The sequence below is a fragment of the Macadamia integrifolia genome, chromosome 1, assembly GCF_013358625.1.
Source record: "Macadamia integrifolia cultivar HAES 741 chromosome 1, SCU_Mint_v3, whole genome shotgun sequence".
In the NCBI taxonomy this organism is placed as follows: domain Eukaryota; kingdom Viridiplantae; phylum Streptophyta; class Magnoliopsida; order Proteales; family Proteaceae; genus Macadamia; species Macadamia integrifolia.
This window is the reverse complement of record NC_056557.1, coordinates 35921516-35947810: the sequence shown is the minus strand read 5'-3', so window position 1 is coordinate 35947810 and position 26295 is coordinate 35921516. Positions and strand designations below refer to the sequence as shown.

Sequence of the window (26295 nt, the reverse complement as noted above, 5' to 3'; positions counted from 1 at the left end):
ATTAGATTCTGAGGCATGAAGGTGATTAATCTTAGATTTAATATCAAACTTAATAGCACTCTAAATTTGATTAAGAGAATGGGAGGTGATAGTCCATCTACCATTTTTTAAATTAAGCAAAATCAACAAAAAAAAAAAGGGTTTAATTAGGATGCCTAGACAGTTGTCCTTGCAATCAATTTTTTTTTTATGGTGGTTAGAGTCTTAAACGACGCCATCTAAGACATAGAAAATTCTTGATAATCAACATATTCATTCAAAATTCTTAAAAAATATGTTTAAAAACACCCTCAATAGTATAAATATGGCAACATATGAACAACATTTTAATACTTCTACCAAAAAAATATAAGGGGATGTTCTTTTATTAGAATAAGTTTTTATTTTTTTATCATATTCCTCAGTCTAATACTCTCTCTCTCTCTCCAGGCAACTTGGTTTGGGCCTTAGATTTCTATATCTTACCATAGAGTGTGATCTATTCCTTTACCAAATTAGAAACTATAGATATCTCAAAATTTATGATTATTCAACCAACCTTTTCACACCTCCTGAAATTGTTCTAGTACCATTATTCTAAAATCAATGAGACTAACTATAAAACTTATCAGTTTTGACTAGAATTTTGTATATCCAACATTTTCTTAGCTCGATTTTGGTTTGACTAAAAATATAGAAGAAAAAAATTCACCAAAACCAATTCAACCGACCTTTTCACCCCTCGTGTATTCTAAATTTAGATTAGATCAATTGATTTTGGTTGATTTGGATTGAAATTAGTCAAAACTGATCTACACTTCCCCATATTTCAATCATTTCCAATGTTTTTCCTTGTAACTTCACATTTGCACTTAGTCCAACACTTGGGGGACGTATCCCCAAGCTTATATGTCTATCGTCGGATAGCGGTTAGAAGGAGTCATTGAAGAGGAGCCGAATCTAGGATTGGGATCCTCTCCAATGACTTGACCCTCCAATTCTATTTCAACGATCATCTAAGGGCTGAGAAGACTTGAACACGTACCTTAGCACCTAGGGATACATGTCCAAGTCCTCCCTCCCCTTAGATGAATAGGTGAAGGGTTGGTGGTGCTGGAGAGGATCTTCTTCCTCCTAATCCCCCTCCCCTACCTTTCAATTTGACTCAAGTCTCATACCGATTTTATACAGAAAAAACCCTAGACACCTAGAGTCATGGTTTCAAGTATCAGTATCATATCGCTAGATTGGTCATACTGTATCAGCATCAATTGAGATCAATCATCGATTTTTGACCGATCTAAATTGATTACCCGTATCATTTCAGGGGTAAAATAGTAAAAAAATTGTACTTAAAAAAAAAAAAAGCAAAAGCAAAGCTGATCGATACGCATCAATCCAATCCAATCCGATACCAATATTGTTCCTAAATCCATGCCTAGAATAGAATTTGAAATTTGAATTCTCTCCAAGTGGCTGTACCCTCCAGCTCTATCTCACACCGTCCATGGGCTGTGCCGCTGTGGGTACTTGGAGTAGTATGGAGTATACTGATTCCGAAAGCTAATCCAGAGTTCCAGACACATCCTTTTATCAAAAAAAAATCCAGACACATCTGGATGATCGTTTCAGTTATTTTGAGATGATCAGATCACAATGCGTGTGGCGACTGGCGACCATTAAATATTGGTATAACCTATGACACAAAATAACTATTCTGATATTTGTTCGTTCGGTAAGTCCCCATCTCCCACTTGCCAACCGTTTGATGCTCCTATTAGCACCTATGCTTAAGCCATTGTTGTGCAAGTGGGCCCATTGAGAACTCCAACTTTTTTGTTTTTTGGTAAAGTTTGAGAATTCCAATCTCAAACTCTTAAATCTCTCAATCATTAAATGGGTTGAGCCCTAGGAGAAGATCATAAAAATGACATGGGACATGGATGGATATTGAATGGTGAACACATGGATGTAGCCACTCAATCCCCTTGTCAATAGGGTTGGCAGTTTAGTGGAACGAAGTCATTGTCTCATCATCGTCTGAGTCGGCCGATTGAGAGTTCGAGATGGTTTGCCTCATTATCGTTCGTTAATTTTACAATGGTTTTGTTTATCGTATGAGGGTTTTGGTCTAAGAGATGATCACTCCATCCCTCATACATATTGATGAGGGTGAAAATACCACTCATTCTGGTCAGCCCTTGACTGAGCCGATCCATTGGATCACCTCCTTAACGAGTTTGATCTAATACCAATGGGAACAATCTCAAGGATTACTCATTGCTCAACTCATCAATCTTATTACCAGCTCAGCAACTAGGAGATATCCTAATAAATAAAATAATAATTACCTAATGAGGCTCTTTCAAAAGTTATCTTATACCTAGATCTCTCCTCAATTATCTCTCTTCATCTACGCTATAAATATATCAATATAAACCCCCAAAAAAAGAGGATTGACTAAAATGTATGCCAGAGCCGTTTTTAACCACTAAATCTTCACTGTCATTCACGGATCACCGCAGAAGATTTAAATGCACCCAGCACTCACTATTTAAAGATGGAAGGCATCTTGTTCAGGGAACGAGAGATATCTTTACTTTTTTTAACCAAAATTATTAAATAGGATAATAATTTGCGGAGTTCGTGGGAAATTATTATTCAATTCAAGAGGTAGACCCATACCATGATACCAACACTAACCCGAGTAGATCATCAAGGACCCAATAACCGTAAACCTTGGCGGATCAGAATCCTCTGTTTTTTTCATCCATGTTTTTCTTTGTTTCGTTACCTGTAGAACACGACACGTGGACAATAAGGAGACCAACGGTCAAGATTGGGTGAGGATTATTATATCGGGTGCTTTGGTCTTAAAGTTGTCCACGTGTCGCGTTCTGCAGGTAGCAAAACAAGAAAAAACATGAATGAGAAAACAGAGGATTTATAGTACTACGTTCCCCCGGACCCGGAACCCTGGACCCGGGACCCGGACCTGACTCTTGCTTTTTATCCAAGTCTTCGACTCTTCTTCTCAGAAGCAGCAGGGCAGAGCGAGACGAATGAAAGCCGCGCAGGTGGAGTTAATACGTCACTAGTGACGATTACGGGAAAAAAAAGACTGTTACTAGTGACGATTACTACGAGAAAAAGATTAATTGTCAACTCCAGATATCTAATTAATTATTTATTTACCTAATTTACCCTGCACATGTTCATTGTATCTAATCTCCATTACCAAACTACCCTTCCACCCAAACCTTATTACAATTCCAATTCCAATTCCAAATCTTTCTTTGAAACTTCTGGGCACTAAGGTCCAAATCGTCCAAATGTAAGATATGGGTATTTTCTTCCCCTTCACCAATATTACCATAATCGAGCAACCCACAATCTCTTCCCTCCTTCAAACTTGCCGGACAAGAAAAAAAAAAGACAAGAATTCATATAAATACAGAGGAGGTGTCCTTACTCTTCCCATCATTTGGAGTCGAGAGAGGGAGATTCAGGAGAAATCTGGTGTTGGTTTAATTGTTTGTTTGTGGGTTTGTGAGTCAAGTACTACTGAATTCTGTTTGTGCTCCCTGAAGAGGGTGAAATGGTTGACAAAGACAAACCTGGGACTTCTAATAAGAAGAAGAAGAAGAAGAGCTTTTCAACCTCATCCATCATCACTATTTTCATGCATGCAGACCGTATAGATGTGTTGTTGATGGTTCTGGGATTTCTTGGTGCTGTTGGTGATGGAATCATGACCCCAGTCATGTTGTTAATTACTAGCAAGATCTTGAACAATTTTGGTTCTTCCTCCACCACCAATTCTCATGTTTTTGTTCACAACATCAACAAGGTAGCTGAAACAGAAAAAAAAAAAATTCCTTTCTTTTTTCTTCTTCTACATCGATAATTCACAGCTGCTCTGTTTCTGAGTAAGGTTTTGTTTTCTGATCACAGAATGCGATTAACCTACTCTACTTGGCATGTGGGTCTTTCTTAGTCTCCTTCCTGGGTAAGTATCGTCTTCTTGAGGATCTATCGTGGATAAAAAATTTGAACTCGCTTTAATGGAGTTTGGATTTGCAGAGGGTTATTGCTGGACAAGGACAGGGGAAAGACAAGCCTCGAGGATGAGAGCCACGTATCTAGAAGCGGTTTTGAGGCAAGAAGTGGGTTACTTTGATATGCAAGTTTCAAGCACAGCTGAAGTGATTACAAGTGTCTCCAACGATAGTCTCGTGATCCAGGACGTTATTGGTGAAAAGGTTTTTTTTTTTTTTTTTTCTTTCACTACTCTACTGGAAGAACAGAAAACTAACAGAGAAAATAATCTGATTGTTTGATCTGTAACAGGTGCCAAATTTCTTGATGAACACTTCAATGTTCTTAGGGAGCTACGTGGTAGGATTTCTGCTAATGTGGAGGCTGGCACTCGTAGCATTCCCATTTGTGGTACTCCTACTCATCCCAGGAATGATATATGGAAGGACATTAATGGGTTTAGCAAGGAAAACCAGAGAAGAGTACAACAAGGCTGGCACTATAGCTGAGCAGGCGATCTCATCTATCAGGACGGTTTACTCATTTGTTGGAGAAAGAAAGACAATGGAAGAGTTCTCTGCAGCTCTTCAAGGGTCTATTAAATTAGGCCTTAAACAGGGCTTGGCGAAAGGTTTGGCTATTGGGAGCAATGGCGTTGTCTTCGCGATTTGGGCTTTCATGTCTTGGTATGGAAGCAGATTAGTCATGTATCATGGTGGAAAAGGAGGGACTATATTCGCGGTCGGAGCTTCCATTGCTGTTGGTGGCCTGTAAATCTCTCAAACTCTCTCACTTTCTTAACTTCAATTCTGTTGATTGACAGAAAATAAAAATTCTGTTTTGGTTTCTTGAGCAGGGCACTAGGCTCCGGTCTGTCGAACCTGAAGTATTTCTCTGAAGCTTCTTCGGCCGGAGAACGTATAATGGAGGTTGTTAAGAGGGTACCGAAAATTGATTCAGGAAACATGGAAGGTGAAATTCTGGAGAGTGTTTCAGGGGACGTTGAATTCAAGAACGTGGAGTTTGCGTACCCGTCAAGAGCCGATAACATAGTCCTCCCAAACTTTAGCCTTAAAGTACCAGCCGGAAAAACAGTGGCCTTAGTTGGAGGAAGTGGGTCAGGAAAATCAACTATTATAGCTTTATTGGAAAGATTTTATGACCCACTTAATGGTGAGATTTTACTAGATGGAGTGGCCATTGATAAGCTTCAGCTCAAATGGTTGCGGTCCCAGATGGGTTTAGTTAGCCAAGAACCAGCTCTCTTCGCAACCTCCATTAAAGAGAACATACTCTTTGGAAAAGAAGATGCCACACTTGACGAGGTTGTTGCAGCCTCCAAAGCTGCTAATGCTCATAATTTCATATCTCAATTGCCACAAGGATATGATACCCAGGTTGGTTGGTGACTTTAATCTTCTCTTTTCGTGTTGTGATATGGTAGTTTTGTAATAACAAATTCACTTTTGAAATACAGGTAGGTGAGAGGGGTGTTCAGATGTCGGGAGGACAGAAACAGAGGATAGCGATTGCAAGAGCCATAATCAAAGCACCTCGAATCCTTCTCTTAGATGAAGCAACGAGTGCTTTGGACTCAGAGTCAGAACGGACCGTTCAAGAAGCACTAGACATGGCCGCAGTGGGGCGTACGACGATCGTGGTAGCTCACAGACTCTCCACAATCCGCAATGCGGACGTGATCGCTGTAGTGAATAACGGACATGTGATGGAGACTGGGTCACACGAAGAGCTGATCCAGGACGAGAATGGGTTATACTCGTCATTCATCCGACTCCAACAGACAGAGAAGAAGACAGAAGACACCACCATGGTCACCACCACAACATCATCGTATTCCTTATCATCCAACCTGAGTAGGTCGTGCTCAGCTAGGTCAGAGAACAAAGATGATAGTGGTGCTGCGCTGGCGGAGGAGAAAAAAACCTTGCCTCTACCATCGTTTCGGAGGCTGTTGATCCTGAATCTTCCGGAATGGAAGCAAGCGATCCTAGGATGTGTTGGAGCGACGTTGTTCGGAGCAGTGCAGCCAGTGTACGCGTTCGTGATGGGGAGTATGGTATCGGTGTACTTCTTGACTGATCACAGTGAGCTAAAGTCGAAAACAAGGACATATTCCTTGTTCTTCGTATCACTGGCGGTTTTCTCATTAGTGATTAACATAATACAGCACTACAACTTCGCAGCCATGGGTGAACATTTGACGAAGAGGGTGAGGGAGAGAATGTTGTCTAAGATACTCACTTTTGAAATCGGGTGGTTCGATCAGGATGAGAACTCTACGGGGGCTGTTTGTTCCAGGCTCGCCAAAGATGCCAACGTGGTATGCCTCTCTCTCTCTCTCTCTCTCTCTCTCTTTTGATTTTTCGTTATGCATGATGGATTTGTAGATAAGGCCGTAGCTTTCGTCCATGACACCTTTAACAACTTTAGATATATATAGCTAATGTCATCCATGACTTAGGCTTCTTTAAATATAATGGAATAGAAAATTATTTTAATGGGCTTCTCTATGTCATTATCATCACAGGGTGTCAATCGGTCGGTTGGTCTCAATCGGCCCTATACTTTTGGACCGTGATTTATCAATTTAAGAAATGAATCAGTCTCAGTCAATCTTGTGTAGGGTTGGATCAGATTTTGAACTTTAAATGAGCCTTATATAGTCTTTAATTGTCTTAGATTTAAGATACTTTAATATATTTTATATTTTATGATATCATCAATAATTTAGGAAAGATATTAAAATTAATTACATTCAATAATTGATAAAAAAATATCTATCTATTCTATCAAAAAATAATCAAAATATACATATAAACAATCGGGTTAAACTTGTTAGGCAAGTCGGACTTGTAAATGGGCTGTCAAAGTTTACCCTGTTGCACTGTGTATTACTTGTTTATAAATGGACTGGACCTAAGCCCAACATGTTCAATAATTGATGCAAGCTGGGTCGATCTTTAAATGGTTGAGCCCAATCAATTTAACTAGTGCGGGCTTGAGATTGACACCCCTAATCATCATTATATATATGGTTGATCGCTTTCAAGTTAGTAGTTAAATATTGGTGGTGCTGTTGTTTAGTTTTATGTTTGTGAGACCCATGACTTCTTCAATTTGAGTGTTAATAATAAAGCTTCTTTTTCAGGTGAGATCGTTGGTAGGGGATCGAATGGCTCTCCTTGTGCAAACCTTCTCAGCCGTAACCACAGCTTGCACAATGGGCCTCGTTATTGCATGGAGGCTTGCAATCGTTATGATCGCGGTCCAACCCTTGATCATCCTTTGCTTCTACACCCGCCGAGTCTTACTCAAGAGCATGTCTAGCAAGGCTATTAAAGCACAGGACGAGAGTAGCAAGCTCGCCGCCGAAGCCGTCTCCAATCTTCGTACCGTTACCGCCTTCTCCTCTCAAACCCGGATCCTTAACATGCTGGACCAGGCCCAAGAAATACCACGAAGGGAGAGTATTCGCCAATCCTGGTTTGCTGGTATCGGTTTGGCCGCCTCCCAGTCTCTCATGATCTGCACTTGGGCCCTAGACTTCTGGTACGGAGGAAGACTCATTTCCCATGGCTACATCACCTCCAAGGCCCTCTTTCAAACCTTCATGATCTTGATCAGCACTGGTCGTGTCATAGCCGATGCTGGAGCCATGACCACCGATCTGGCCAAAGGTGCCGATGCAGTTGGATCGGTTTTCTCAGTGCTCGACCGGGTCACCCGTATCGAGCCAGACAACACTGATGGTCACAAGCCCCAGAACTCAATAACCGGTCGCATAGAGATTCAGAATGTTGACTTCGCCTACCCAGCAAGACCTGATGCCATAATCTTTAGGGGATTCTCTCTAAACATCGAATCTGGAAAGTCAACAGCTCTTGTGGGTCAAAGCGGGTCAGGGAAATCGACCATCATCGGCTTAATCGAGAGATTCTACGACCCATTGAAAGGAACGGTGAGAATTGATGGAAGAGACATAAAGTCGTATCATGTGAGGTCCTTGAGGAAGCACATCGCGTTGGTGAGCCAAGAGCCAACATTGTTCGCTGGGACGATCAGGGAGAACATAGTGTACGGTAGAGCTGAAGCTACTGAGAAAGTAGACGAAGCAGAGATCATAGAAGCGGCAAAGGCGGCGAATGCTCACGATTTCATAGCGTCTCTAAAGGATGGGTACGAGACATGGTGTGGGGATAGAGGGGTGCAGCTGTCGGGAGGGCAAAAACAAAGGATAGCAATAGCAAGAGCGATACTGAAGAATCCGGCAGTGCTGTTGTTGGATGAGGCGACGAGCGCGCTGGATAGCCAATCGGAGAAAATGGTGCAGGAGGCATTGGAGAGGCTGATGGTTGGGAGGACAAGTGTGGTGGTAGCACATCGCCTTAGCACTATTCAGAACTGCAATCTCATTGCTGTGTTGGAGAAGGGGAAGGTGGTGGAGAAAGGAACTCATTCGGCCCTTTTGGCCAAGGGACCTGCCGGGGCTTACCATTCCCTTATCAGCCTCCAACGCTCGCCACCAACACTAACTTAAGAGATTAGAAAGCAAAAAAACACTAAGAGCAGAGGCAGATTCTAAAATCCTCAACAACGTTCTGCGCAATGCTGCACTCGGGAACCACTTAGATGTGCTACCAGCGTCAGCTAATTGAAGTAGAAGAAGCAACAAGAAATCCCAAGTCATGAGCTGATTCATTACTGTTCCTTGGCTATGAAACAGGCCACTGCTAGAAACACATTTGTCCAATCCTACCCTTGTAGAATTAAGGAAAATTAAAACAGAACCATAGCATATTTTTCTTCACGGATCATAATCATCTGGAAGTAGAATTACGTATAAACTGGAATAGTTAGAGAGTTCATATATGCTTAAATGCCTCCTATGGCATCATATGTATGTTGAAACTGGATAAGAACGAGAATCAAACAAAATCGGCACCCAAGGATCATGGCTTAGGCAGGCTTCTCATAAGAATTCTGATCTCTGAAATCTACAATGGCAGACCGAATCATTTCAGCCACATGGGGTTGCACAAACAAGTGGGTGCTATCAAGCACATGTATTATGAACTTCTGCGAAGCGGGAAGTGAAGAATTCATATTAATGATGAACTGCGCCATGGGTATGTCACTGAAAGAAATGGAAAACAATTTAATCCATCAGTAGAAATTAAGAGAGTTAAGGAAAACAGTAACACGAATAAATTCACTCTTAAACAGGATAAGTGCTAAACCATGAAGCACCTCCCAGAAATGACACTCAATTATTATTGGAATATCTTCAACAGGCAATGTCTCACGGGCAATAACCCGGGGGGGGGGGGGGGGGGGGGGAACTTGATCCATAGGGTGAACTAGCTTCCCAATAGCTGTAGTGCTGCACATATAGTTATGGCTACACAAAAACAGCAGCTATCTTGATGGTTAAGGTCCTTACGACCATTTAGCTGGTGCAAATAAAAAGAGTTTGAGGCATCCCAGAGATGCCCCAGAATGAGTGTTCCTGGTTAATGGACAACTATACTGCCCACTGTCTAAAGAGATCAGGCCCTAAATCCATGATCAGAATGTGATGACCTTGATATATTTCAACTGAAATACGCAAAAGGGGGAGGAGGAAATTGACAAAACTATATTTAACCCTCCCACCCAACAGAAAAAAAGAAAGAGGTCAAACCAAATGAAATCAAAAGATAAGGTTTTATGTCAATCTTATTTACCATGTGATGAAGAGGCCCTTGGTTGCATTGACCATTGTATACAAGCAATCTTAACCTGAACACTTTGCACTGCATCAGGAACATATACCAAGTAATGAGAAGTGTGCACCCATGAAAGAGTTCTAACAATAATCCACAGCCACAATGATAATAAAGCCAGAGAATTGAATGGAACCCAGACAAATATGTCAATAGATATTGTATCAAATTCAAATCATGTTCATCACTGCAATGGGTTAAGCAAATTATAGTTCAAGTCCAACACCCAAGAGAGCTCTTCAAGATTAATTCTCGAAGTGAGCCTACAACCAAATATAAGTTGCTCACAGTTACAATTCAGAGGCATCAAACAAAATGAAATCCAAAAGATTGAACACTAATGTCATCATACATACAGGATATCATCTAAAGGTGATTAATTTTCTACATGATATGCTGGAATATGACAGTTTACACCATAGAATACAAAAAAGTCATATGAGATCATCTATAAGCGCAATAAATAAACTTCTAGCTCTTACTCACAACGCAGCACAAAATACTGGATAACAACAAAGAGCTCCTCCGCAGCCAGCAAATGTTTTGTTCGAAGAGTAATCATATGATAGATTACCAAAAGGCCAAGAGTTAATTTTTTTTCCTTCAAAGTCCACCACCTTGAGACAACCACCTAGCATCACCACCATCAACCTAATGCCATTTCCATCACAACAGTGACCTACCTTAATAACATTAGATCAGAATGAAACATATCAACACTTGAGGAACTTTCCACCTTGGTTTTTAACCTGAAAAGACCAAAGTAATGAAATATGCCCCCTTTTCTTCTAGGTTTGGTGTGGCATTTTCAACCCCATAGCGCACTAGCTGTCTCAGGTAGAGAATCAGTTGTTTCCACCAGAGGTCAACCAAATCTGGACCTGCAGAAAATTGCCCTAGGGTCATCCGCTGTTCCAACAAACTCCTCCTCTTATATCCCACTCGACAATGTCCTCGTTGAAGAAATGCCATTGAATGTTTCATTATTATGCCCCTAAAAGTCCTTGTCTATTCTTGACACTGATAGGAAGTTGAAACTGAAAAAAACTGCTTGAAACTACAATATTGCTAACAATAAAATTGGGAAGTAAAAAATCTGGAGTTTCCTAGGGCTGCAATTATGCTTTAAAACACCAAATATAACCTATAAGAAGCTAGACCTTTCATTCAATCATGAAGGAAATTGTTACAATCTCAGAAACCTGTAATCAAAACAGAGAAATAGAAGAAAGAAGAGAAGAAAAGAGGTGCAATCGAAAGAGACTCCCAAAAGAGAGGAGTAACCTGCGATCAGATCAGAATAGTTTTATCGCAGGTTATGCCTCAAAACTTATATTAAATGGTGCTGAAGAAAAGTACAAAAATACCCCCATAAAGAAGAAAAACCTAATCACAGGGATATGGAGCCGATAAGACATAAATGCCCCTATCGGCCCTATCGCTATTTAGGATTAACGCCTAGTGCTAAACTCAACACTCCCCCTCAAGCTGGAGCACACACATCACCCATGCTCAGCTTGGTACAACCATTACAAAAACTAGGAGCAAACAAAGACTTAGTGAACATGTCAGCCAACTGATCTGATGAAGGAACAAACGGGATCTCAATCAGCTTTTTCAGAACAGCATCACGAACGAAGTGGCAGTCCACCTCGATGTGCTTAGTCCTCTCGTGAAAGATTGGATTGCTAGCAATATACATCGCAGCTTAGTTGTCACAATACATCTTCATAGGCTTGGTTACTGAAAACCCCACCTCCAAGATTAAAGACCGTAGCCTCAGCAGTGGTATGAGCAATAGCTCTGTATTCTGCTTCTGCACTAGACCGGGCAATGGTAGTCTGCTTCTTACTACACCATGTAACCAGATTACCTCCAACAAACGTGCAATAACCCGTAGTGGACCTACGATCACTAGCAGAGCCTGCCCAATCAGCGTCAGAATAGCCAACTAGTTCCATATGCCTATTAGGACGATAGGTCAACCTTTTTCTAGGAGCACTCTTTAGGTAGCGAAGAACACAAACAACCGAATCCCAATGTGCTTTCTGAGGAGACTGCATGAATTGACTAAGGACTCCAACAGCATAGGAGATGTCAGGACGAGTCACAGTAAGATAAATGAGCTTGCCAATCAAACTTCTGTACTGATGCACATCCTGGAGAGGTTCGCCATCATTAACCCCAAACTTTTGGTGAGGATCCATAGGGATATCAACAGGTCTGGATGTAAGCATACCAGTGTCAAATAAAAGGTCCAACACATATTTCCTTTGAAACAGACTAATCCCTTTCTTGCATCGGATCACTTCAATCCCAAAAAAATAGTGAAGTTGGCCCAAGTCCTTGGTCTGAAGTGTTGTTGTAGATAAGCCTTCACTTCATAAATTTCTGCCTCATCGTTACCAGTAAGAATAATATATCAACATAAACTACCAATACCACCAGTTTATCACCTCTGTGACGAACAAAGACAAAATGATCAGAATAACATTGAGAAAATCCACAAGTTACTATGGTAGTACTGAACTTGTCAAACCATGTCTGAGGGGACTGTTGAAGTCCATATATAGCCTTGTATAAGCGACACACACAACCTTTATTCTCCCCCTAAGCAACATTACCAGGAGGTTGCTCCATATACACCTCTTCCTGTAAGTCACCATATAAGAAGGCATTCTTGATGTCCAACTGAAATAAAAGTCAATCAAAGTTGACAGTAAGAGAAATAAGTGGACGAACAGAGTTCAATCTAGCAACCGGGGAGAAGGTCTCAAAATAATCAACCCCATATGTCTGAGTATACCCCTTAGCAACCAGACAGGCTTTCAACAGCTCAACAGAGCCATTAGAGTGATACTTAACAGTGTACACCCAACGACACTTCACCAAATCCTTATCAAGAGGTAAATCTATCGGACTCCAGGTACCACGACTCAAGAAAGCATCCATTTCCATATCCATGCTAGTTTTCCATCCAAGGATACGTAAGGCATCATTATGGGTGTGGGGAATAGGGTTAGTAGAAAGTGACAGGGCAAGACCATAGATGGTCGAGGGAAAATGAGACAAAGAAACAAAGTTATTAATAGAATACACAACCATAGATTGTTGAGTGCAAGAGCGTATACCTTTCCTTCGAGTAATTGGTAAGTCATCAGGCAAAGAAGGAGGAGGAGCTTCACCAGAGGAAGGCGGCAATAGAAGAAGTGAATCATCTGGAGTATTGGTATCTACACTCAGCTGTCCAACCTTCTTCTTGCGCTGATAAACTTGTAGAGGAGGTGAGTCACTAGCACTAGGAACATCAGGAAAGGGAATGAGAGAAGGAATGGGTGGAGGAGATGAAGAAGTCCACTCCATACCAGACTGAGACACTTGAGGAGGAAAAAATGATGTGCCTTCAAAAAAAGTCACATCGGCACTAACAAACTGTGAGTAATAAGGGTCATAGCACTTGTACCCTTTCTGAGTACGTGAATAACCCAAAAAATGTACTTAGTAGACTAAGGAGATAATTTATCTACTTGTGCATGCAAATTATGGACAAAACACGCACACCCAAAGACACAGGGAGGAACAGGAAAACTCGGCAAGGAAAGAAACATAATAGAAAAATGAGACCTATCTAAGAGAACTGAAGAAGGCATGCGATTAATCAAGTGACATGCAGTTAAAACCCCATCACACAAAAAATGTTTAGAAACATGCATATGTATCATAATAACTCGAGCTACCTCGAGGAGATGCCGGTTCTTGCACTCTACTACCCCATTTTGTTGTGGGGTATAGGCACAAATAGTTTAGTGTATCATTCTACAATTGGCAAAAAAAATAGAAATATCATTTTGGGCATATTTTAAAGCATTAACAGATCGAAAAATCTTAATTAAAATGCTAAACTGAGTTTTTATTTCATTATAAAATTTCTAGAACACATAAAAATTCAGATCTGTCCTTTAACATGTACAACCATGTAAGACGAGAATGATCATCCACAAAGGTCATAAAATAGAAAAAACCAAATCTATTACTAACTCTGCAAGGACCCCATACATCAGAATGGACTAAAGAAAATAAAGAGGGACTATGAGACACAGAGAGAGATGGGAAGGACACACGATGATGTTTTCCCAACTCACAGGCCTCACATTTGAACCTAAGTACAAACTTAAAACTAGGAAATAAAAGTATCAACCTAGACAAAGACAAATGTCCTAAACAACAGTCCATTGGAAAGGAATCACATCCCCAACAGCAGTAGCAGTAGCAGCAGCAGTAGCAGTAGCAGTAGTAGAAAAAGCAGGAGAGCCACAGTTGAGATAATATAAACCATCTTTTTCATGCCCTCCACTAATCGTCTTTCTCGTGTGAAGATTCTAAAAAACACAGTAAGAGGGAAAGAAGGTTACTGAGCAATTTAATGAACTAGTTAACTGGCTCACAGAGAGAAGACTTAAAGGAAATTGTGGTAGATGTAACACAAAAGAGAAATTTAGTGAGGATGTAGGTGAGATAACACCATGGCCTAGAACCGATGTGGAAGCACCGTTGGCAAGAATAACAGATGTAGAATTGGTACTAGAAGAAAGGGTTTTAAAAAGTGATGACTTACCAGTCATATGGGCAGAAGTACCTGAATCAATGATCTAGGGAGTAGAAGTAGTGGTAAGAAGGACTGAGGTACCTGCTTGAGCTACAGTGGCAGCATATGTAGACCCACCATTGGATGTATTAGAGGATGCCTCGAGAGTGTGCAAGCGTCGGAGCAACTGATTGATGTCATCGCAGAGACTATTAGACGAATCTCCTGAGGAAGTTATTGGCTTAGTATTAGTGGAAGACACTATGTCAGTACCATCATCTGACACTGCATGATTGGCTAACTGGGAGGCCCACTCTGGCTTGCCATGCTTTGCCCAGCAAGTCTCAATAGTATGGTTGGATTTCCCACAGTAAGTGAAATGGCGAGATGCACGATCAAATAGGCTGTCCACTAGAACCTCGACCAGCCGACCCACGACCGCGACCACGTGTCTTTTAAAGTAGGAATGTTATCTCCTGCAAGTAGATGGCCCTTCACTGCTTCAAATCAATATTCAACCCAGCCAAAAATTTGGAAACAAAAAACTTATTGCGCTGAGCCTTCAATTTGTCAATGACTGTGGTCAAGGGCTAGAAAACATTGAGTTCTTCAACCATTCCCCTGAAAGAACTATAGTACTCTAGAAGAGATCTGTCAAACTGGCAAAACTGGAACAGCTTCTTATAAATATCATAAATACGAGTCATGTTCTTTTCCTGAGAATATGTTTCATTCAAGTCATTACATACTCCCTTTGCAATAGAGTGAAACATGACATTTGTAGCAACATCTGGATCCATATTATTCCACAACCAAATTAAAATCAAGGCATTCTCCTTCATCCATTCATTATAACCCTTGTCAGATGATGGAGGAGGTTCAGAAGTAGTATACTGAAGTTTATCCTTAGCCATAAGATAAACCTTCACAGACTGAGCCCAAAGTAGGTAATTTGAACTTCCCTTGAGCTTGATAGAGGTAATTTTGACATTGACATTGTCCGAGGAAGATGTAGCAGTGGTAGTTTTGGTCTCAGCCATGAAGAACAAAAAAAAAAAAAAAAAAGGATTGCTGATGTAGAGGCAAACAAACAATCACCTATATGCAAATCTATATAGTACCATAGAATGGGGGATTCTGTTACAGAGCCATATTATTAAGACCTGATCTCTCTATAGTCATCACCAAACAGACAATCACCTGTAGGGTTTAGGGTTACATACCATAGGGCAAAAATCGATGAGGCATAGAAAACTCTGTCAAAAATCATTCTTCAATTGTCAATTAATAAAATGAGCAAAGGGACATTATCTAACACTCATGTGATTTAAGCCATAGTAAACGTAGTAGTAGGCGACTGCACACCAGAGAGGTTAGCGGAAGAATGAAGTCAACAGAGAGGAATGTATAAACCCTAGGCTTGATCACAGAGGCTCTGATACTATGTTACAATCCCAGAAACCTGTAATCAAAACAAAGAAATAGAGGAAAGAAGAGAAGAAAAGAGATGCAATCGAAAGAGACTCCCAAAAGAGAGGAGTGACCTGCAATCAGACCAGAATAGTTTTATCGCAGGTTATGCCTCAAAACTTATATTAAATGGTGTTGAAGAAAAATACAAAAATACCCCCATAAAGAAGAAAAACCTAATCACAGAGATATGGGGCCGATAGGACATAAATGTCCCTATCGGCCCTGTCGCTGTTTAGGATTAGCGCCTAGCGCTAAACTCAACAGAAATTTTGTGACATAGTTTTACACTAATTTCAGACCTAACTGAATCAATAGGAACAAGAGGGGGAGAGAGACAGACAGACGCACACACACACACACAAGGGGGGGGAGAGAATCAGCAAAAGCGAGATCAAAAGATCTTCAGAAAGCAGAAAAAACAAAGCTATTAGGAAAACTAAGTCATTAGATGGAAAATAAATGAATCATTTTTTTTTTTTTTTAAAAAGAGGATAAAGCACTTTATAGGATATTTTCTGATCAACAAGTAATCTATTCTACCTTAAGAACTGAAAATTGGCACCCTTGTACATTTTCTAGTTCTGGCAAGGCTTCTGTTCTATCTAAGCAGAAGTGGGGTAATCTCTCACTGACTAGGCCTCTTACCTCATGATCTCTCACCTCACACTGCCTCACACAGCAACATGGTAAACAACCAATCCTTTTGATCAATCAAATCATCCCCTTGTCCAGCCCCACTTCTCTTATAAAACTAAAACAATTGCCACAAGAATGGAAAGATACTAAGAGAGAGTCCCACGCATGATGTGGGCTGCCTTGTACATTAAGTCAAGTAAATAAAGAAAGAAATAACTGAAACAAGCTAATTATCTCAAGATTAGAAAATAAAATCTGTAACTGAAACCTCATTAATCTCATGTAACTGAAACAGAAACTAAATAAATCAAAAGATTGCAGCAGGCCTCCTCCATCAGAAACTTATTCCAGAATTATCTCCTTGCAAGGCCTTATAGGCCCCACCAAATATGACGGAATAACCTTTGTAGAGCAGTTGGACGATATCCTGATATATGGACAGAATGCGGACTTGAATATAGCCTTAATTACAGACACAACATGGGCCAAATATGCAGGCTTAATGAGCTTAAAATATTTCAGAATATAGGCTTGATATATGGCCTAAATAAATCAGCATATGAGCCCACAAATACTGGATCGTTGGGAACAATATTTGGACAAGCTTTCCCCATCGACCTACATCAACTCACCCCATCATATATATATATATATATATATAATAATAAACAAAAACAAAAAAAAACAAAAAAAAGTTGCAGGACCAACTATGTGTAATGGGCATCAAATTTCAGCCCAAACAAGTACTCTGGCACTTTATGATAACTAGGGATATAGTCCTCTAGACATGGTTTCCTCTCAAAGAACTGGGGCGGAAGACATAATCTACTAAACCTCCGAATCAGACGCATACTTGACTGTTGTGTCCATAGGTTCTTCTGTTGTGTCATCTACCTTCACCACTTCAAACTCAAGCTCCTTGGGTTCTTCTTCTTTGTTGTTCACATTCACCTCAACTGTAGTGGACCTAACATAGGACATAAATGCCAAATGTGTCCATATCGTCTTCATTTCCACCCTCTTCATGTCAACACCATTGCTCTTTCCATCAATAAATGCATTTTCGACCGTGTCATATCCTACGGGATCACAAATGTGGAGTTCCAGGTTGGCTTCGATGGCTGCAATGACGGAATTGCTGGTGTGACAATGTGGGCCAAACTTAGCAAAATGCCAGTAACCCTTACAACGGTAGCACTTGATCTCTCCTTTATTGGACATAGGCACATTACCCTTGTCCGTCGAGTAGGAAACCCAGGTTGATTTGTTGGAAAAAAAATTTCCATATCTCTGGATTGTGTATTGAACCTCAGGATGGATATTGGTCAGATCTTCAGCCTCAAGTCAAAACAGTCATTGAAGCTAGTGATGCTGGTCACTCCAATCTTATCTTAGACATCAGGTCATAACCCCAATCTGAAGTGATAAATCAGTTGGTCATCTTCCTCATCTAATCCCGAACGAGAAGTAAGATCATCAAATTTATCCATGTACTCAACTGACAAAGACCCTTGCCGAAGGGTGTTAAGGCTGATCATGGAGTCTTCGCCAAGAGGTTTGAAGCATGTACTTCTCCTTTTAACTCTTTCATGTCCTCCCACATAGTGGGTTCTCGTGATGCATCAACTTCTGGCCACCATTCCCTTGCTGGTCCCACTAAATTGGAGCAGGCAACTTCAATTTCCGTACTTCTGATAGGTAGAACCAATTGAAGAAATCATCGAGTGCACACACCCAATCATAGAACTATTGTAGGTCAATGATGAAGGCACCTTTGCAGCCAACCAGACAGGTGGACAGACCTTGGTCGGACCCCACCCAAGGGATGTGCTCAGAGCCAGACCTACCCCCATGTCATCCATTGAACTCCTTCAATTCCAGCATCACCTTATGCATATTGTTGAACTGCCCTGGGTTTGTATCACAATCAAAGTGGGCTGGATTATAATCTTCGATGGAAGGTTCAAGGGGCATGATTGACTGTGGAATGCTGCTATCCCCCAGTTTGTGAAGTAAGTCCATACGCTGCTCCATGTTGGACATTCATTCTGTCAACTGTCATACCCTCTCAACAAGAGGAAATTTAGTCTCTAAAGCCTTGGTTTTGGGTGCTGGAACTACCGTCAACCCAAAATAATATAAGGCGAAAATAATGTAAGGCTAAGTAACGAATTCCACAATCCAGAGGTTCAATCCATAATAATGTAAGACTAAAATAACAGTACAGCATCCTGCAATAGACCAGAATTTGCATTGGTTATTTCTTTGTGGTCAGACTTCATTCCAAGGTACTGTAATAGGTTGTGGAGTCCTAAGTGTCAAAACACCTTGCTGGGTGATGCTGTTAGTTCTTTTGCTGGTTTGAATGCTGTAACCTACTGATGTTAATATAGATTGATCCTATTGAAGAATTGGTACCTAGTTGTCTAGTTGGGTATTGCTTCTATATTACCACTTGATTGGATTCAGTCATTATTATCTGCATAAGTAGTTGGTTGATTGGATTGACATCTATTGCATCCAATAGGGATTGTCCTTCCGAATATTTATCTAAGATCCCAAGTTGATCAGAACTCCAGAGGAAGAACTCCTCCTCAATCCAGTCCTCCATGCCACAGGTTCAGATCAGGAGGTTGAAGATAACACCCCCCCCCCTTTTCCTTCCATGACATAACACTCTTTTGGTCTAATTACTTATTTTCCCTCCCCTTATTTCCTTAGTTTAAGTTTGTCCTTATTTTATCTTAATTTTTTACTTACCCCCTCTACTTATACATCCACTTCTGTCAACTTGGGTTCCCTTTCTTTTGTTAACCTTTGAACTTACAATAAACTACATAACTGCTACTCAACCAGTAACTTGGATTATTTGCCATTTGGATGGGCCCACAAGATTCCAAAGCAGAGTTTCGAACCTGAGATTGCACTAATTTGGTTTCAGAGCCCAACTTAGCCGTAGAACCCTACATTCTCAATACCAGAGTTTGTTTTCCTGGTGGAGATGTTATCAAAGACCAACGAAATTATCATTGAATGTGGAGATGATGTTTTCGTTGAATCTTCAATTTCCTCCTTATCTGATGGTGCTTATTGTCAAGAGTTTAGTTCTTCTAAATTAAAGTGGGTCAATAATGGTTGGAAGCTCGATAAGGTGTTCTCAATCCTGAAGCAAATGTACGTACGTCAAAGCCCTCTCATCTACAGTGCACGTAAAACACCGAATGGCAGCCTTTGGCATCACCGGAGGTCTATCAGAATCAAGTTGAAGCAGAGAATATGACTGGTTAGGTCATAAATATACCATAGATGAACCACTAGTCTAAAGCTTGTTGAATGACTTCACCTAGGGAGAAGACTATTGTTGACTGGAACTATCACCCCTAGGAAAAGTATCTGAGGAAGTCTTTCGATTATAAGGCCTTTTTAGACTTTCTTTTACCTGATATGTCACTTATACTACGTCCTCCTAATGTAGAACTAGAATAGACAAGTCAACCTAGTCCCAAAACTGCAGGATACTCTCAAAGAACACCCAATCAAAACACCAAGGTTCTCAACAACAGACCAATAACAAAACTGAAATAGATAACAAAAATCAAGCCAATCAATCTCAGTATTTAAGGATTTCTTTAACTGAATGGAAACAGGGATTTGAGAACTTATTTCGTCAATGAATGAGACTGAATCAATAGGGAAACAATGCCTAAAAATAATAGACATTCAGTTCAGCCGATTCAAAATTCTGGACAGAAAACTGGGTTAAAACTGGAATCCAGCAGAATAGGGAGATTTCTCATAACAGTCAATCCCCAGGTCTGATTGACTTGACATTTGGATCGAACCACCCTTCCAATAGATGTGACACTAGACCAAAATATGGGAGCCATCAGGTAGCTGGTTGGTCTGGGAAAGTGATGGATTGGCCCATAAGAAATCCGAAAATTTTGAAACAATTAAGAGAACAGATCTGTTACCTGAGACAGTTTGAAGCAACAAACTCAGACCTTGAGTGGTTGCAAAACAATATAAGAAGAAGATTAAAAGATAGAAGGAACCACTCAAGCTTCTCACTATAGAGCGTCGACCAGATCAGACACTAGTCCCATCAGTCTTGATCAAACACAAGACAATTCTCAGCAGAAGAGGAGCAGCAGCATCATATTGTTTCATAAAAATCATGGGAGGCTATGGAGCCCTCCTAGCTTTACTTATAATGTTGACGAGAGTGGTTACAAATTAGAAAGTCTAATACTTAGGCTGCGTTTGGTAGTCATTCTGTTCCAAAAATGACGTTTCGTGTCAAAAACAGATTTTTTAGTTTCTATGTCAAAATTCCGTTTTAAAACAGAAAAATGGTGTTTGGTGAACCTGTTTCAAAAACGGCTTCAGAACAGGAAAACAACAGTTGTGGCGTTTGGTAAAACTTGTTCTGAAACAAGTTTTTTTGTAGATAATCAATAATTACAGAAATTCCACTAATAAAAAAATAGCATAAATTGATCATTTGTTCGGACATTATTAAAGTAGTTGATACCAGTCTAAAATGATATGTAATGATATCAGTCTAAACAAAATTCATGTGGTAAAAAGTAACAGTCGTAAAATGACGCATTTAAAAGTTCCGGACTACAAAAAGGGTGTAGGAATTAGTGAGGGGGATGCATTAAATTATTTAGGAAAGTCGATAGTTGAATTTGGGTCTATCCATTCTCCCTTCTTCTATAGCATTCTGTTTACGTCTGAAACTTCTTTCTTATTCTCTGCTTCTTCTCTTCTAATATGTCCCTTAGTCTCGTAACAATTCTACCCTTCATATTCTGATCCTTAATTCATATATGTACCCAACAACCTCACTAGCAGATCAAGGAAACAGTTCAATGGGGGGGGGGTTGGATGGGCTGAATTTTACTGCAATGGTTATACTTGACTGCGCTCCCTGAACCTGACCGAAACATGGGTTGTCTTTGGGATGGGTGCAAGGTGAGGAAATTCCACACTTAGCCCCAAGCTGCTTTGATTGTTCTTATATCATGTCCTGGATTTCTCCAAGGGCAATCATTAAAACTCATGGAGCACCTGGGTACAGATTATCTCATGAAGCATTCACAATCACAATATCATAACATAAAATTCAAAATAAGGTCCATCAAAGGTTTAAAAGAAAAATTCAACAGCATAAAACCTATTTAGCATTATTATCTCATGAAGCATTCACAATCACAGTATCAAATGCAAACACCCCAATCCATACGCATTATTGTTTTTATAAGGAATTGTCTAAAAGATTATGTTCTGCTAGATCCTCCTGATTAAGTGTGTGCTTTGAGGGCAGAAGAGTGGATAAGGAATCTCTCTCAAAAAGAGTACTCCAAACTCATCTTTTGAGTATGTTCTTCAACGCCCACAAACATTAAGAAAGATGACCCAATAACTAGAAGGGTTTAAGAAATAATAAAACAGGAAACTCCATACTATAAAAATCAATCATCAAGTGAAAGCAAAAAAAATTGTAAAAGCTTACTATCTTGGCCTTTCTGTTCGCAAACTCAAAAACAAAGAAACCCATTTGGGGGTACAAGCTCCAAACATATAAAACAAAGCCAACAAAGTCAGAGAATTTTCCCCAACTTTGTTCACAAAAAAAAAAGAAAAGCAAAAAAATAACAAACAATGAATCACCATCCTCTTCCCCCTCCCCCCTTTACTCCAATTTTTTTTTTTTGGGAGATACACAGCAGAATACCTTTCCTAGACTCTGCAAAGAAAACCACAGTACTTTTAGGATGCATCTACGATACTTTTTTAATTCACTAAAATAAGGTAGAAAGAAGAAAACATGCATGAACCACCATCCCTTACTCCAAAAAATCCCTAGCATAAATTTGGTTCAAAAACTCAGATTTGAAGAAGTTGAAAACAGAAATGAGATTCAAAAACTCAAAAATGGAAAGAGTACTTTTAGTCAAGTGTTTGAGTTAGAATAGAATACTCAATAGCTTTTAAAAGTTATGTTTGACTTTATTTACTTTAATGAGCGTGTGAGAGCGATTCGGAGTTCTTTTACGAGTTGATTTAGGAAATTTAGAAAATACTTATACATGTAATAAATAAATAAAAAAGAGCAACCCAGTGCACAAGGCTCCCGCATCAATTAAGGATGTTTTGAGTAAAGAAAATGGAGTTTTTTCTAAGAGTTTTGGTATTGTTAAGCAGTGCATATGGGATTGGATTCCCAGACCCGATTTCTTCCTTCTTCTTCTGATCTGCTTTTAACAGGAAGGATCTTCGCTCTCTCTCTTCTTCTCTTCTGTTCTTATTCTAATTCTTCTACTTTGGTCTCTGAATTTGTCCATTGATTCTGCAGCTTTCTAGCTTCCTACTTCTAGTAGGTTTGCTTCATAACTCTAAATATGTACGCCAGATTTAGATCTTTTGCACATCCTTTATGTTGACTAATTAGAGCAATCTACCAGATTTTATGCATATCAAATTTATTTTGGTTGAGTTACTCAATTTTCTCTTAATCTGGTTCTCATTCTTATACCTGTGATCCTGTTGCAAGTTAATATCCCACTGGAATTCCCTAGCTCATGATTAGTTTTGCACTATTAACAAAAGAACTATAAAAGTACATTTTCTGCAAAAATTGAAAACCAGCAGAGTGATATCAAGTTAAGTGGGTAAGAGAGAGAAGGGTGGGGGGAGCCTCTAGACATAATACAGAGAAAAGAGATGAAATAATCTACCAAAATACAGGGATTACCAAAAAATTATCAAGAACCCACAAACTAGCATACTACTCTCTTTTCCATCCTTCTGGCTATAAGAAAATGTCTCAGAAGCTGACATACACGACAAGACTGTTGGAAATTCAATTTTTATTTTTCTTTAAAATTGGGGTAGGGGAGAACAAAAGGAAGACATTATTTAGTCACACCTAAGATAAAACTAATTGCTATACACAATGTAAATAATTAGGCTGTTGTTTCAGACACCATGTATCCATGTCAAAAACTGACAGACAAGTACTTGACCCTGTTTCATAATCTAGATTGATAAAGAAATATTGTTGCTCAAAACAAATTAAAGAATGCTCTCAATCCTAAATCAAACAACTGAATGACTGAAGTTGAAAATCTATCAGTTTAGCAAGTGCTGAAGGCTTACCAAGCTAACATTTATATCCATGAAGTCTATACGCACAATAGAGGCAGATATTAATGAATGAATCTTCTAGTCAGTTCTAACTCATTCCTTAGATATCAGATTTGGAAATCTCAGGCATTGGAAACCCTAAGTTCTAGTGTTTGTGGTTGATGACTGGTTCTAAATCCAGCACTTTGGTATCAAGGTGGATGGAGTCTATTGATATAGCAAGCATACGATCCAAACACTCACAAGAAGCTAACTATCTATATAGTTCAAATGAGTACCATATCCATCTCAAATAATTTAAGTTTGCAGTAGATTCAATACCACATCAATGCCATGATTCAAACAGCATGGTCTTTAATTTATGCAAAAAATTTCATAAATTAGCCCTAACAAAAAATATCAATGGTGGCCCAGCTTTCTATTTGTTGAAGAACTACTTTCCATTGTAATTTACAATATGCATTAGTCTGCAGTCGCTCTTTGCAAGCCTTGACTTGTACAAAACTGCAAGGATGTTAGAAGGTACTGTCTTTGAACTAATGATGCTTGATTTTCCTAGTCTTTCCGTTCCAACAGTGCACTTAATGATCATGAGGACGACTGTCTTACACAATAGAGGAGCTTTATTTGCATTTGAGAGGGACCAAAATCTGGACAAATTACATGTTCTATCTTTATTTTACAAGAAGATTTCATTAGTGTAAGACTAAAGAAGCAAATGCCAGGGTCCAAGGAACGGTTTTTACGCACAAAACTACATTCGTATAATTTTTTTGCTTTAGAAAAATATTGATCTTACTTCATTAAGAGCAGCACCATAAGCACCATTCAAGACAGAGATCCCACATGACTGATCATTCAAGATTCAACAGAATAATGATCAGAAAAAACAAAATAGAGGAAACAAAAAATTAACCTCAGAAGCACTCTTTGGTTGAATAGATAATTTTTCCGAAGCCAAAAGGGGTGAGGGGACACAAAAGGCATGCACCCCAATTCCCAAAAGTCTTTTCTAAAGCAAATTACATTGTGAAACAATCTAAGCCACTAATCACCAGCAAAGCTAAGCCGAAAAATTGTATAGACAGGACCACTGCTAACTCAAGAGGTCGCAGATAGGAATGGGGCATTCATCCAAACAAGCGCCCGAGGTGGTGGGCTCGATTGGGAGATGCCATCTAGAGGAGGGGAGTTAATCTGACGATGGGTTCCGAATCGGCAGTAATGTCGGAATTCAGTAGTTTTAGCGAAGTCTGGAACGTTGAAAGTCGGATTTATCAAGGGAAGAGGCTTCATAGAACGATGAAAATAGAAAGAGAAGAAAGAGAGACCAGTTCTAGCTTTACAATTAAGCAATTAATTTCAGTAACTAAGGAGGGATTGAGGAATCTAACCTCGATTCTTGAGTTTCAATATGAACAGAATTTGCAGTAGAAATCCTTCAAACTACACAGCCAATCTCACTAGAGATGATATTCGCGATCGCACCTTACGCAGTGAAACTCCATCAAAACAACTTCGTAAAAGCAATGAAAAAAACAAAAAAAACAAAAAAGGCACACAGAGAACAGGAGCTACAGTTCTCAATTTTACAGAGGTTTCGACAGGAGATGCACAGAAGTATCTGCCTGCGCGTTCTTGGGATTTGGTTCGTCTCTAATCCTTCATCCACCCATTCTTGTCCAATCCCTTATCTTCGCACGACATATGTCCCCTTATAAATCCAACGGCTGTGGATCAAACCCCTTTTTCACAATCATTCGACCAAGTAAATATCCGGATCTGAGTTATCTGACCCGTCAAGATTTGGCTCGTCTTCTCTCCATCGTCCCTCAACCTCGCGAAGATCTGTGTACTGATTGCCTTTAAAAAGGTCAAATTTTGAATTAAGACACCGCCAGAGAAGCTAGAGGAGAGCTGCGAGTGCAAGGGCATCAGTGCATCACTTCCTGTTTCAGTAAAACCTAGAAGAGCTCTTCAATTTCTTAATTCTCTCCATTAGATTCCTGTTTTAGCTTTTCAACCCTGAACATGGCCTATCTCAAGCCTTCCCCTCGGTTTCATTCATTGGATTTTCGATCTTCGGCCTCGTCTCTAAACTCAGAATCCTCATTTTTTCAAGCTAAAAAAACCCTAGCCAAAGCGAAATCATCTGATTTGGCTTCTACTAAGATCAAGAACGAGCAGAATTTGAGTTCCATGGTGAAGAAATTCATGGAGAAAAAGAGAAAAAGCCCTACCTAGTTAATAGAATCATATATGGAAATCCATGGCTCTGTTTGTGTGGGCTAGTGATTTGCCACTTTTCAACTTCGTTCTTCGCGAGGTTGTGAGACGATGGAGAGGGTGACGAGCCAAATCCCAATGGATTGGGTACAATCGGGTAAGATCCGAATGTTTACTTTGCCGAGTGACTATTTGGGGGAATATAGGATTTGAAGAAGTGATTTGATCCACAGCCATTAGATTTATAAGGGGACCTGTGTCGCGACTCGCCAAATCCGTACTCAGTTTTCTTTCAAGGATGATGAAATGACTACCTTGCCCATCACTATTGGATGTTTTTCTCGAACTCTCATTGAGCCTGTGTTAGTGCAGAAGCCACACAACATCCCGGCAAACCCTTCTCTTAAAATAAAAGTCAAG

At 39.8% G+C, this 26295-nt stretch overlaps 2 protein-coding genes across 4 annotated transcripts; one reads left to right on the top strand and one right to left on the bottom strand.

The window, feature by feature from the left end:
- Nucleotides 1–3366: 3366 nt before the first annotated feature.
- On the top strand, nucleotides 3367–8852 carry LOC122085818 (ABC transporter B family member 15-like). Its single transcript, XM_042654411.1, has 7 exons — nucleotides 3367–3829; nucleotides 3934–3988; nucleotides 4063–4241; nucleotides 4330–4787; nucleotides 4874–5414; nucleotides 5495–6358; nucleotides 7187–8852. Exons 1-7 carry the CDS (start codon nucleotides 3578–3580, stop codon nucleotides 8573–8575), a joined length of 3738 nt encoding a protein of 1245 aa, XP_042510345.1. The 5' UTR covers nucleotides 3367–3577; the 3' UTR covers nucleotides 8576–8852.
- On the bottom strand, nucleotides 8815–26035 carry LOC122085826 (general transcription and DNA repair factor IIH subunit TFB5). 3 transcript variants are annotated; one of them, XM_042654427.1, is made up of 4 exons: nucleotides 25044–25861; nucleotides 10287–10681; nucleotides 9762–9830; nucleotides 8815–9172 (listed from the first exon to the last, which is right to left on the bottom strand). In XM_042654427.1, the coding sequence occupies exons 3-4, from the start codon at nucleotides 9794–9796 to the stop codon at nucleotides 8995–8997; spliced, it is 213 nt and encodes a 70-aa protein (XP_042510361.1). In that variant the 5' UTR covers nucleotides 9797–9830; nucleotides 10287–10681; nucleotides 25044–25861; the 3' UTR covers nucleotides 8815–8994. The 3 variants fall into 3 exon arrangements, with proteins under 3 accessions (XP_042510361.1, XP_042510371.1, XP_042510354.1); XM_042654437.1 differs by lacking the exons at nucleotides 10287–10681; nucleotides 25044–25861 and adding an exon at nucleotides 25890–26035; XM_042654420.1 differs by lacking the exon at nucleotides 10287–10681 and having other exon boundaries at nucleotides 25044–25856.
- Between the last annotated feature and the right edge of the window lie 260 nt (nucleotides 26036–26295).